Source organism: Mobula hypostoma, chromosome 5 (genome assembly GCF_963921235.1).
Source record: "Mobula hypostoma chromosome 5, sMobHyp1.1, whole genome shotgun sequence".
Taxonomy (NCBI): domain Eukaryota; kingdom Metazoa; phylum Chordata; class Chondrichthyes; order Myliobatiformes; family Myliobatidae; genus Mobula; species Mobula hypostoma.
This window is the reverse complement of record NC_086101.1, coordinates 78,905,757-78,920,210: the sequence shown is the minus strand read 5'-3', so window position 1 is coordinate 78,920,210 and position 14,454 is coordinate 78,905,757. Positions and strand designations below refer to the sequence as shown.

Genomic DNA, 14,454 nt, shown 5'->3' with positions numbered 1-14,454 from the left:
TGGTCTTCGGGTGCTTTTGCTTCATCCCACAGTCCACTGATGTACTGGATAGGCTAACTGGTCATTGTAAATTGTCCTCAGATTAGCTTGGGGTTAAATCGGGGTTGCCAGGTGTTGCCGGCTGGCACGGTATGAAAGGCCAGAAGGGCGTACTCCATACTGTGCCGCTAAATAAAAACATTATGAGGTTGATTTTGAATGGCACCTTCTGGACTTAGAGGGATTGAAACGTATACTACTTTGTTAATATGGCTGTGACAAATATGATTTTAAAAATAGGCCACTGCTGGGTGACTAAAGTGATCCATAAGGTTGTGTCAGTGAATAGTTCAGTGTTGTGGTGAGTGAAGTTATCCATGCTGGTTCCAGGAGCCTGATGGCTGAAGGGTAATCACTGTTCCTGAACCTGGTGATTCCCAGACTAAGAACAAGCATCCAGACCAGAAGCACTTCTCTGGTGTTCTCTTGTATCACTAAGAATTTTGTCTGCTCCAAAGGCCTAGTTGAGTTTCAGATATAGGATGAGATTTAGAGTGGATTGAAGCAGGAAACCTCATTGTGACAAGAGATGTTAATGAATGAACATTACTGGATCTTCAGAAAGACATGACTTGAGTGAGGGGGGTGTGCCATCTTCTGAAATACAAGTATTCCAGTAACAGGGCAGATAACGTGTCACTGTTACAGCTCGGGACGTTTTGAGTTCAGTTCCGGCATCATTCTCTGTGGAGTGTCTGTAAGTACTCCCTGTGGAATGTGTGGGTTTCCCCCACTTGCTCTGGTTTCCTCCCACAGTCCAAAGCTGTACTGGGTGGGTTAACTAGTCATTGTAAATTGTCCCGTGATTAGGTTAGGGTCATCTCATGTTCTCAATATTTATTTCTCTTTTATTTATTATATTTATTTTTGTATTTGCACAGTATTTTTTATGCACTTTGGTTGTTGTCCTTCCTGTTGAATGTGGTTTTCATGGACTCCATTTTGTTTTTTGTATTTTCTGTGATTGCCCGCAAGAAAATGAATCTCAGGTTGTGCAGTGTCTCAGAAAGGTAGTGTCCATTATTAAGGACCCCCCCAGCACCCAGGGTATGCCCTTTTCTCACTGTTACCATCAGGGAGGAGATACAGAAGCCTGAAGACACACACTCAGTGATTCAGGAACAGCTTCTTCCCCTCTGCCATCCGATTCCTAAATGGACGTTGAACCCGTCAACACTACCTCACTTTTTAAAATATATATTATTTCTGTTTTTGCATGATTTTTAATCTATTCACTATACATATACGATAATTGATTTAATTATTTTTTCTTCTATATTATGTCTTGCATTGTACTGCTGCTACTAAGTTAATAAACTTCACGACACGTGCCAGTGAAAATAAATCTGATTCTGATTCTAAAGAGTGACATATATGTACTTTGAAAATAAATTTACTTTGAACATTGATTAACTCAAGGGGCTCACGACCTCACCAACTTCAACGTACTTGTTTGCATTGATGCTGTGATAATTCTTTAGTGAGAGTTGATTGCTCAGCAGCTATCAAGCTTACCACATAATTTAGAGGTCGTTTCAATTCCCCATTGAATTTATTCCCATTTTACAACTAAACCACCATGCAAAGTTCTTTGATGTGAACAACAGTGACGTATTTTATTAACTTTAAACTGAAATTGGTGTAATTCCTACAACTTTAGAGTTGATTCTTGCAGAGATCAGAAAACTTTGTAAGTGATGTAATTTTGTTGTCTCTGCAGTAGGCTTTTCTGAACTTTTATCTACATAATTTTCCCACGAATTGTTCCATATTGAAAATGGCCTGCCAGTGGTTATAAATGTATAATTCAAATCATTGCGTTGGATTGCAGAAACTTTTCATGTTTTACTCTAAGTACGTTGTCTAAAAGAGAACTGTTGAGATTTAATTAGACTTTGGTCCCACAGCCAGCTATCGTGTATGTTCGGTAAGAGCAGCATTTTTCCTTGAGAACAAGACCGGCCTCAGAGTTGAATGTTATTTGCTTTTATTGTTTGCACAATTTGTTTTTTATCTCTGCACATTGGATGCTTGATGGTCCTTTTTAAAATGTGTTCTATTGGGTTTCTTTGTTTTGTGGCTGCCTCGAAGGAGATGAATCTCAAGGTTGTATATGGATTACAAACTTTGATAATAGATGTTCTTTGAGCTTTAAACAGTTTGAAACACCTTGAAAACAAGGGTTTTCCCCCCAGAAAATAAATCATAATGCCAGTGCATGATTGCCGCCATCAAAACTATTTAACTCATTCTGGATTCAGGTACTTGAGCCAACCTGGTTGCCAAAGTGTGAGATGAAATTCTCTCAATAGATGGTGCTCAATAATAAAAGCATGACACTTGTACGATTTAGTACAAAAATGGTCCATAATACTGCTGCTTTCACAATTGTGGAAGAGTGTCCAAGAGTAACAAGACAGAGTTGTTGGTAGACTTCATCCTGTCTAGTCTAAGGAGCTGGTGGTAGACCTGAGGAGTGCTAAGGTACTGGCGACCCCTGTTTCCATCCAGGGGGTCAGTGTGGACATGGTGGAGGATTACAAATACCTGGGGATACGAATTGACAATAAACTAGACTAGTCAAAGAACACTGAGGCTGTCTACAAGAAGGGTCGGAGCCGTCTCTATTTCCTGAGGAGACTGAGGTCCTTTAACATCTGCCAGACGATGCTGAGGATGTTCTACGAGTCTGTGGTGGCCAGTGCAATCATGTTTGCTGTTGTGTGCTGGGGCAGCAGGCTGAGGGTAGCAGACACCAACAGAATCAACAAACTCATTCATAAGGCCAGTGATGTTGTGGGGATGGAACTGGACTCTCTGACGGTGGTGTCTGAAAAGAGGATGCTGTCCAAGTTGCATGCCATCTTGGTCAATGTCTCCCATCCACCACATAATGTACTGGTTGGGCACAGGAGTACATTCAGCCAGAGACTCATTCCACCAAGATGCAACACAGAGCGTCATAGGAAGTCATTCCTGCCTGTGGCCATCAAACTTTACAACTCCTCCCTTGGGGGGGTCAGACACCCTGAGCCAATAGGCTGGTCCTGGACTTATTTCCTGGCATAATTTACACTATTACTATTTAACTATTTATGGTTTTATTACTATTTAATTATTTATGGTGCAACTGTAACGAGAACCAATTTCCCCCGGGATCAATAAAGTATGACTATGACTATGCAGCAAGAATGGTCAACTTGGAGAAAGTAAATATGTCAAAGGGCCAATGAGAAGACTCTGGATTCTACATCCAGATTGTATTTTTGACTGGTTCACATTTGGGAAGTAGAAAAGGTGAAACTAGCAGCTGAGAATGCCTAGTGTGTGACAGCTTTGAACCTTGCTTGGGCATGTACTTCTGAAAGTTCTCATGTCTAACTAGAGGACAAAACCTGCTGGACCTGTATTTGGGAAGCAAGCCAAGCCAGGTGACAGATCTGACAATGGGTGAAGATTTTGGGAAAAGTCACCACAACTCGTTGTGTTGTAAGGTGATAAGGATAAAACTGGGGAGGGTAAATTACAACAGGGTAAGACAGGAGCAAAGGGGCATTAATTGGGAGCTGCTGCTGTTGGACATGTCCCAGTCTGACATGTGGGAGTTGTTTAGGTCAAAGTACAATCATTGTCAGAGTATCTATACTTTATACAATCTTGAGATTTGTCTTCTTGCAGGCGGCCACAAAACAAAGAAACCCAGTAGAACCCATTCAAAAAAAGACTGTCAAACACCTAATGTGCAGAAAAAATAACCAAATCATGCAAACAACAAAAGCAAGCAAGCAACTGAACTCACAATAGTGAATCCATAGCCACTGCGATCATCACTGCAGTCTTAGTTCAGCACAGAGATGAGTAAACCTTGCAGAGCAACAGGCTGAACCAGCCCATCTCTCACCTCCAGCCCCAACCCCGCCACCCTGACCTTTTTGATTTGGCCTGGCGTTTAAATCATCCAAACCTCAGGCCGTTCCTCATTCTCGGACCCATGCCCTCCCGCTTCAATATGCTCCTAGGCCTGAGCCCTGCTGCCTCAATTTGGCTCAGTGCTGAAGTCCATCAAACCTCAGTTCTTTCCTCGCTCTTGGGCTCTGCCGTTTCGACTCTGACTCGCCTTGGTTCTGCCACATTGAGTTGCCTTCATGTCCGCTCTAGCTATGGCAAAACAGTGGCTCATCCCCTGCTCTCGTGCCCGGGCCCGGTTGCCTGGTTTTGGCCTTACAGGCTTGTCCACAGCCGTCCTGCACCTTTGAGACTTCAGTTCACACTGCATAAATGCCAGGTCATACAGGCCGCCAAAAGGGAAGTTGCAGGCTAATGATTGCAGTCATTGTTTACCAGACAAACTTTGATTAATAAAGTAGTTAGTAATTTTCTCTGCTTTGTTCCCTGCTGGCAAATAGAGCTGAGCTTCTTAAACTGGGTCATCTTAAGGCCGGTAGATCAGATTTCAGGATCAACATATTCCAACAAGGAATAAGGATGGCTGTGGTAAGCTGCAAAAACCTTAGATGTCAGCAAGGAAAAGGAAGCATACATAAGGCTTAGAATTGTGGAATATAAAGACAGGAAAACACTGAAGCAGATGATCAGGAAGGCCAAAATGGGACATGAAATGTCTTTAGTGAGAAGGATCAAAGAGAATCCAAGGCATTTTATACTTGTATTAAGAAAAAAGAAGATAACTAAGGAGAGAATGGGTCCATTCAAGGATTAAGGACTGAATTTGTGCTTGAAATCAGAGCACGTGGCTGAGATATTAAATGAGTACTTCATGTTACTGTTCATGGAGGAGAAGGAATTGGAGTATTGTGAAGGCTGAGTGGGTGTGCTAATGTGCTGTGACATCTTGAGATTAAAGAGAAGGTAGTACTGGGTCTTCTGAAAAGCATTAAGGTAGATAAACCCCCAGAGTCTGATGCCACATATCCCAGAATATTGGAAGTAGTAAGTGAGGAGATTGCTGGGGCTTTGACAAAGATCCTTGTATCCTCACTAGTAACATTGTGCCATTGTTCAAGAAAGGAAGTAGGCATAATTTAGTTGATTATACTCAAGTGATCCTCTGTCTTCTATGGTCAAGCCAGTTCTAAATCCACATTTGGATTCAAACATCTTTAAATCAACCTACCATGAGGACCTTATCAAGTGCCGTACCAAAGTCCATGTAAATAACATCTGCATCACAAAATTCACAATTGTAAGACACAACCTAGCCTGTACAAAACCATGCTGACTCTCCCTAAGTGGGCCATGCCTTTCCAAATGTGTATGTACTATCCCTCAGTATCCTCTCCAACAACAAAAGGATCACTTGACTATAATCAACTAAATTATCCCTACTTTCTTCTGTACCTCAATGATGTTAAGGAGTCTAGCATGTCCTTTCATTTGACCTCCCAAAGTACAATTTCTCACACGTGATAAGATTAATCTCCATCTGCCACTTGTCTGCCCATCTCTCTAACAGATCTATGTATTGTTGGATTATTTGATAGTCATTTACACTGTCCATAACTGAAATCATCTTGATGTCATTTGCAAATTTGCTAATCCACACATCCATATTTTCACTTCAATTGTAGGTATATATCACAAGAGGTCAGAGGTCAAGTGTATATCACAAGAGGTTAGAGACCTCCAGCCAGAATAACTGACCAGTGGTATTCCACAAGAATTAGTGCTGGGACCTCCGCTTGTGATAATTCAACTCTACATAGATCTGAGGTGCAGAAGGATCTTGGGGTCCAGGTCCATAGTTCAGTTAAAGTGGCTATACAAGTGGACAAGGTGGTCAAGAAGGTCCATTGTATGCTTGCCTTCATTGGTAGAGGTGTTGTTTGGAGACAGGCAGACTGGTTACCGGGGGTGTTGCGTGGATTCAGACAGACTGGTTACTGGGGGTGGGTGTTGTGTGGAGACAGGCAGACTGGTTACCGGGGGTGTTGCGTGGATTCAGACAGACTGGTTACCAGGGGTGGGTGTTGTGTGGGGTCAGGCAGTCTGGTTACCAGGGGTGTTGTGTGGAGTCAGGCAGACTGGTTACCAGGGGTGTTGTGTGGGGTCAGGCAGACTGGTTACCAGGGGTGTGAACAACAGGAATTCTGCAGATGCTGGAAATTCAAGCAACAAATATAAAAGTTGCTGGTGAACGCAGCAGGCCAGGCAGCATCTCTAGGAAGAGGTGCAGTTGACGTTTCAGGCCGAGACACTTCGTCAGGACTAACTGAAGGAAGAGTGAGTAAGGGATTTGAAAGTGGGAGGGGGAGGGGGAGATCCAAAATGATAGGAGAAGACAGGAGGGGGAGGGATGGAGCCAAGAGCTGGACAGGTGATGGGCAAAAGGGATACGAGAGGATCATGGGACAGGAGGTCCGGGAAGAAAGACAAGGGGGGGGACCCAGAGGATGGGCAAGGGGTATTCAGAGGGACAGAGGGAGAAAAAGGAGAGTGAGAGAAAGAATGTGTGTATAAAAATAAGTAACAGATGGGGTATGAGGGGGAGGTGGGGCATTAGCGGAAGTTAGAGAAGTCGATGTTCATGCCATCAGCGGAAGTTAGAGAAGTCGATGTTCATGCCAACCTGATGGCATGAACATCGACTTCTCTAAATTCCGCTAATGCCCCACCTCCCCCTCGTACCCCACCTGTTACTTATTTTTATACACACATTCTTTCTCTCACTCTCCTTTTTCTCCCTCTGTCCCTCTGAATACCCCTTGCCCATCCTCTGGGTCCCCCCCCTTGTCTTTCTTCCCGGACCTCCTGTCCCATGATCCTCTCGTATCCCTTTTGCTCATCACCTGTCCAGCTCTTGGCTCCATCCCTCCCCCTCCTGTCTTCTATCATTTTGGATCCCCCCCCCCAACTTTCAAATTCCTTACTCACTCTTCGTTCAGTTAGTCCTGACGAAGGGTCTCGGCCTGAAACATCGACTGCACCTCTTCCTAGAGATGGGGTGTGAGGGGGGGATTGTGTAAAATCAGTCGACCACCTGTAACACCTTTTAATTTTAATTGATTTAATCTGGAAATTAAGACCTTCAAAATGATGTTATATCTCAATGGGCAGGTCATGAAGAAACTGCTGTGTGTGAGCGTAATCAAGAGGGCATAAATATAACAGATAAACAAAGTAAAGAAATTTGACTGACATGCTTTTCATGGAGAGAGGTGAAACGGTATGTCCAAAGAATGGTGGAAACTGATACCATTGAATCATTCAATAAAGGACTGGTAAAGGAGAAGTACAGGAAGCAAGGTAGTGATAATGAGTGGCAGGAAGCTCGGCTGGACAGTAAAACAGCACTGGGCTACTTCTGTGTGATTCCATTAATCCGTCCCGATGGACACCAAGGTGACCGCTTGCTCTTTACATCATAGGATCAGATCTTTGGCTTTCACCTCACCCGGGAAATGGAACCTTTGTTTAACAGTTTGCACAGATATCTCCATAATGCAACTATTTTTGTGTTGACTTGACTTGTACATATTATCACATCAAGACCCTGGAGAGCCAGATTGACCTTATTCTCCTGTGTGAACAAGAGAGCCACAAATGAGCTAAGCTTGACATGAATAATCGATACTCACCTTCTCGTGACAGAAGTGTGAGTGTTTTATACATAAACAAGCAAGACTCAGAATCTAAAATAACTGGATTAAGGCCACTGAATATTTATGGAATTTCCATAGGTTCAGAAACAGTTTTTGCTGCCTCCACCCAATCATCAGGCTCCTGAACCAGTGTGGATTACTTCATTCACCACAACACTGAATTATTCCACACTCTTGGACTCACTTTCAAGGACTCTACAACTTATCTTCTCAATATTATTTTTTATTAATTGATTTATCATTTTTTGTATTTGCACAATGTATCTTTTGCACATGGGTTCTTTGTCTATCTTTGTGGGTATTTTTTTCATTGTTTCTCTTGTGTTTCATTGTATCAACTGTGAATGCTTGCAAGAATATAAATCTCAGGCTGGTATATGGTGACATACAGTAATGTGCAAAAGTCTTAAGCACATACATATAGCTAGGGTGACTAACTGTAGTAATTTTATATCTTGCACTGTACTGCTGCCTCAAAAAAAAACAAATTTCATGACACATGTGAGTGATTATAAAACTGATTCTGATGTGGGTCTCTATTGTGGACAGAGTGTGGGAAGGGGGCAGGGGGAGGGGAATCATGGTTGGGGAAAGGGGAAGCGAGAGAGGAGGGAGCGGGAAGCACCAGAGAGACATTCTGTAATGACCAATAACCAGGTTGTTTGGAATGAAATGACTTTGACTGGTGTCTCAGGGCTGGGTGTGTCTGCACCCACACCACCCCAACGCCTGGAACTCCTCCTCTGACGCGTGTCCCAAACCCTTCCTCGGAGCTCCGCCATCGGCATTCCCAACATCCTTTGCTCCTTCCAGATTTACAAACTCTCTCTCTGCTCCACATTGATAAATGTAGAACTATGCCAAAATCTTAGGCACCCCTAGCTATATATATATATATATATATATGCCTAAGACTTCTGCACAGTATTGTATATTGTATGTACTTTGATAAATGTACTTTGAACTTTATGCTAGCAGGAAAAAATATTGCATGAATTAATAGTCACTTCTTTGTTTCCTAGATTGGGGCTTCAGTCAAGCATGCATTAATGACCCAAGACCAAATCATAAAACCCTTCAGAAGAAACCCACTCCTAATCATCAACCTTCTTCAGAACTGTAGTCATAGGACTTTGGCTTTACCTGGGTCAAGATAAGTATGTATGGAACTGCATTCATTCTACGTCATCTAGCATCAAGGATCATATGTGTTTGTGCGTGAAAATTAATTCCCAGCCTTTTCCAGGACTGTGCTAAGCTAAAATTATACATTGTATCGCAGTGTCTTAGGAAGATTATTACCTTGTATTGTGAGTTTGATTTTCTGTATGATAAAATGTTTTATTTTGTATTTTTTGGGTTGTGGGTGGGCAAACATTGCTGCTAAATTATAAATTTTAAAGGAGTGAAAAGGTAAAATTTGTGCTTGTAGAATTTTCTAAAGATTAACAAAAAACTCATTTTGGCAGCATTGGTCAACCTGGTCAGTGTAGGTCTTCAAAGTGAACAACTTGGACAGCAGTGACCCAGGACTGGAATGCCTTTTAGTACAAACAAAAACTACAAGCCTTTAACTATGCTACATTTTGTTTGATTTTTACACTTCACTTGAATCACTGAGAATGTCGGAATGGAAAGCTGAAGGTTTCAAAGACGGACATAAGCAATGCAAACTGGCCTTATTTTGGGTCCAAAGAAAACGTGGTCGCCTTTAGTACTCAGAAGAGACAGTTTATATTCTTGTGCAAGCAACACTGGAAAACTGGAAGCAGATACAACTTGTCCAACCACCTAATCCCTTCAGACCTTCAAGAAGAACTTTTGGTCTGTTAGCTGCCATTAACCTTACTGAAGAAATAGGAAGGAATTGTTCTATTATGAGCAGAACTGTGTAAAACAAAGTATGTTCACTCATGGGTATATCTGTTGATGTCTACCATCACTCAACTGCTGGTTTCATGCCATTTGAACACAGGTAGTTTCATTGTAGAGACTATACTGGTTCCCAGAGAACGTTTGGTCTTACGGACAGCATTATCTCTGGAGGCAATTACAAATCTTTAATATCGATTTAATTAAAAGAAAGCTGCCTTTAACAACTCTACCATGGTGGTCCAAATGTTCCTAGATATCCTTTGGAGAGTCTACATTGACTGAAGCTTGCACTGCATGTGGTTTTTGTATATTTATGATTTCCATCTGTATTTTCACTTGCCTAATCATGGCTGCTGGGGTGATGAGTTATGAACAAAGCTGCGTTATCACAGTGACTGTCTTTCATTCAGTATTGGGCCCTGCACGTAACTAGATGCTGATCAGCCAGTCAGTTCACCTAGTGCCAGACCTGTGAAATTTCCAAGCTAAATCGAAGATTGTCACTGTGAAAGCTGGCCTTGTTAACAAGTCACAAATTTTTTTATCGTTTTAATCTCGTGTCTACGGAAACCTGCCCCTTCTCAATTGCCCCTAGACACTTACAAAACTTTTTTTTTGCCGTAATACCAGTGGGATTGTTCCCTAAACCCCATCCTATAATTGCAGAACATAACGTAAGGATTTGCAGAGGGGATTAAAAATGTCTCATTGGTTACTGTCACTAAATACAAGTGTGTTTATTAGTCTGCAGTTGTACTTGCCTCAGCTCATTTACTTCTAAAGAAGTTGAGCAAATCTATGGGGTTACGTGAAACCAGCAGCCAGAGCTAGTGAGCATTTTAACAAAGCCTGATTGCTGTCCTCATCAACATCCCACGCCCGAAGTGCTCCTCTCTCCTCCCTCCAGACTTTAAGGGTAGATAATGGTGTATCTCTTGCTCTTGAAATGGCAGATGGCTTAATTTCCACACATATTTATGATTGTACTAGATTTTAGGATGGTGCGGATCAAAACTCAGGCCATCTGATATCCTCTGTTCTTTCCAGAAGGATGGGTACAAAGCACCGTGGGTGGCTGCAGTATCCCAATGACTTCTGAACAGATTGCTTTTTAAAGGGATTCACAGGGCCATTCGAGGTAAAAGCCAGAGGAGGAAGATGGCTCCACCAGGTGGCTGGGTCTTGCTATTCCCAGCTCCTCCACATGAGAAACACAAAGACAGAGCCAGCTCATTTAATGATGCCAGTGCCAGGAGTAATGTATTCTGTTGTTAGCCCAATCAAAATGTTCTCCGTTACAGCCTTTGCCTGGTAGATTCTGATCAGCAAGTCAGTCAATCTAGCTCTCAGCACATACCTAATGCTTTCGCAAGGCTGTTGCTGGAGGAGATTTTAAGCGGGCCGCATCCAAGAATTCAAAATGTGCAATTGTGCCTATATTTATTTCTTCATGAACTTTTAAGTTACAATTTACTCTTGAATGCCTTCTTGCCTTTCATTCCATTGCTTTTCCTGCTCGTATGTTTGAAAACACTGGATTCCCGTAACCTGACAGGGTTAGTTCCTACTGTTTATCTAGAGAATAAGAAATCCAGACACCATACTAATGCTGTGTGCCTGCCAAATAGCTGACCAGAGTTGGGGGAGAAAAAAAATCTTTCATATTGTTCAATGTCCATTGTCTGTCTCTGGGATATATTGAGGTATCTAATAATGATACTATAGATGTTGGGATGTGAGGCTCTCTGTAGTTAGTGTCTACTTTGTAAGATGTGTATATGTATTGCAGAAGTGTTTCTCTTACCTGGCTGTATGTACAGTAGTCTTCAAATATGTTCATTTTAGGGCAACCTATATTTATTAAAACAAACCTATACAATTATTTTGTTCAAATGGTATAAAATGAATATTCATGGTCAGCATATGAATACTGTGAGGTATTTAAATAAAACATAAGATCAAGTTTGAGGGCAGTCTTAAATTTCCCTGAAATTTCTGTCCTGTAAGGTATAAAAATCTGCTATGAAATGACTTGCATGATGTATAATTTACTTGAAACGGTTAATGAAAGTGCTGAAATAAAGTTGATTTAAACCCCAAAGAGTCACTTTTTCTTCTTTTGAGATGGTCTGGATGTGAAACTCTCCAACGATGCATTTGTTCAGAGATGTAATTTTCAAAATGCGACCATTATCTTGGGACAGAATAAATAGCAAGCAGCTCCAAGCACTCTGATCTATCACAGCGTGTGCCATAATCGTTTTGATCATTCCTCGTAGCTGCTGAGAAACCAGTAGAGTCCAATGTTGGAAAGGTTGAAATACCTATTTTGTAGGATTGATAAACATGTTAATCTGCAGAGGTAGTGGTGTCTATAAACTTGTTAGGGAATTGGGATAGGCAATATTTAAACTATTTGCTTCATGTTTTTAATTTTGAAACAAAAGTGGTGGATATCGGGTGAGAGATACAAACTTAAATTTTATAAGTTTTAAGTAGGGGATCATTCTGGGGTTATGAAATTATGTATAATAATCAATTATGATGCCAATTAGCCTAACTATGGATTAAATGGGAACCATTCTTTATGAAATAAAACCTGTATAAAACTTAACTTCCAAATGATACTTTGTGGCTAGTGGAACCAATTATGGGGTGCGGGACATTTCTGACTCTACGCCATTGAAACTACATTGGGAAGGACAATAGGTGAATGTCCTGCTATTCACCATCACTTTGTTCCACGTCGTATGACGTGGACAATCATAGTCTCATGACCATGATTGTTTTTGGCAAATTATTCTATGGAAGGGGTTTGCCATTGCTGCCTTCTGGGCAATGTCTTTATAAGACGGGTGACCCCAGCCATTATAAATACTCTTCAGAGATTGTCTGCCTAGTGTCAGTGGTTGCATAACCAGGACTGTGACATGCACCAGCTGCTCAAAGGACCATCCACCTCCTGCTCCCATGGCTTCATGTGACCCTGGATGTGGTGCTAAGCAGGTGTTACACCTTGCCCAAGGGTGACTTGCAGGCTAGTGGAGGGAAGGAGCACCTTTGGTAGAAACATATCTTCACTTGCCACTCATGCCATTAGCACATTGTTAAAGGTGTATCCCTGCCACCTAATGCACAGTTCAGGACAGATTTGTTTTGTCTAACTTTCTGGTTGGTTGTTTATTTGTAGAGTCATCCTTCAATGCTGTAGCAAAACTGGTATATCTTGGGTGTTTGGCTTTTGGAACAGATGCCAGTGTTGAATATTCAAAGGGATTCTGCTAGTTGGGATGTGTTACCAATATAAATATGTAATTCTGTAAATTTGCCTGACTATATTCCAAATGTTAAAGTAGGTGATTATAGCAGTTGAAACTGCAGTTAATCATAAACACAAGAGATGCTGGAAATCCAGAGCAACACACACAAAATGCTGGAGGAGCTCAGCAGGTCAGGCAGCATCTATGGGAAAGAGTAAACAGTCAATTGTTTATTGTTATCTTTGTGTTGAAGAACTCTAAAACCTCATGTCATGAGAGAGAGATTCTCCTGGAGATCTGCTGTGTGAAGACTTTTATGTTTCCCAATTACAACTATCACGTGGCTCAGTTTGAGTCAGTTATTTTAGTAAAACAATTCTTGGGACTAGATAAATCAATAAAAATATCGATGGATATTTGTAAAGATTATATGAACAACATATGGCTTGTAATTTATGACAGAAATGACTCACCATTGCATGAAAATCAAAAACTTCAAATCCTAGCAATCTGAAATATAGTGGCAACACCTGTAGGTTAAGCAGCAATTGTGGGAATAGAGTTTGTGAGTTTGTTCAGTGGAGAGTGTCACAGAACAGAGGGACCTGGGAGAGTGTTGTGAGCAGAGGGACATTTGATTCTGAACAATTGGTTTATTGATCATTACACAATATCTCTCCGGCTCTTCCTGCTCCCTCCCTTTTCTCAATCATGATTCCCCTCTTTCTGCCTCCTTCCTATTCTCAGTCCACAACAGAGACCCATATCACAATCGCGTTTATCATCACTCACATACGTCACATAATTTGTTTTTTTGCAGCAGCAGTGCAGTGCAATATATAAAATTACTACAGTACTGTGCAAAAGTCTCTGTCACTCTCACAATAGAATTTATGAGAAAAGACACATGAAGAATGACTGACGCATCACAGGTAGAGAAAGTGATGAAAAAGGTTCAAAAGTAAATTTATCAAGGTACATGTACGTCACCATATGCAACCTTGAGATTCATTTTCATTGCCTGGCATGTAACACTCATCTGTCAGGGTGTTGAATATCAGAGTTGGGATATCACAGTCATACAAGAAGTTGGTGAGACTGAACTGGGAGTATTGTGTGCAATGTTGGTTGGCCCTTTTACAGGAGGCATACCTTTAATCTGGAGAGAGTGCAGAGTCAAGTTACGAGGATGTGCCAGGTCTTTAGGCCCTGAGTTGTAGGAAGAGGTTGGACAGGTTAGGACTCCATTCTCGGAGTGTATAAAATCATGAAATAGAATTGTGATCTTTATAGAAGTGTATAAAATCACAAGATGAATGCACATGCATCTTTCCCAGGGAAGTGAAAGTAAGAGCTAGAGGTTTAAGGGGAAAGATGTAAAAGGGATTTGAGGGATAACTGCTTCATGCAGAGAGCAGTGCATATATGGAATGATTTACCAAAGGAAGTTGTTGAGGCAGGTACCATAGCAACATTCAAAATACATTTAGATGGGTGCAGGGGAAGGAGGGGTTTGGAGGGATATGGGGCAAAGGCAGGCAATGAGACTAATTTGGTTGACACCATGGTCAACATAGACAATGTGGAGCAAAGAACCTATAACTCTGCTGCATTATTCTGACTCTCTGCCTCAATGTTGGCTGCATACGCAAGCCCCTAAG

General features: G+C 41.6%; 1 protein-coding gene across 1 annotated transcript in view; it reads left to right on the top strand.

Annotated features, from left to right (window-relative positions):
• Positions 1 to 11,627, top strand: part of LOC134346844 (kinesin heavy chain) — a 146,359-nt gene extending 134,732 nt beyond the window's left edge. The window contains exon 26 of the mRNA XM_063048589.1: positions 8,681 to 11,627. Within this exon, the coding sequence (XP_062904659.1) occupies position 8,681 (1 nt within the window). The 3' untranslated portion in view covers positions 8,682 to 11,627. The remainder of the gene's footprint in view (positions 1 to 8,680) is intronic.
• Positions 11,628 to 14,454: the final 2,827 nt, after the last annotated feature.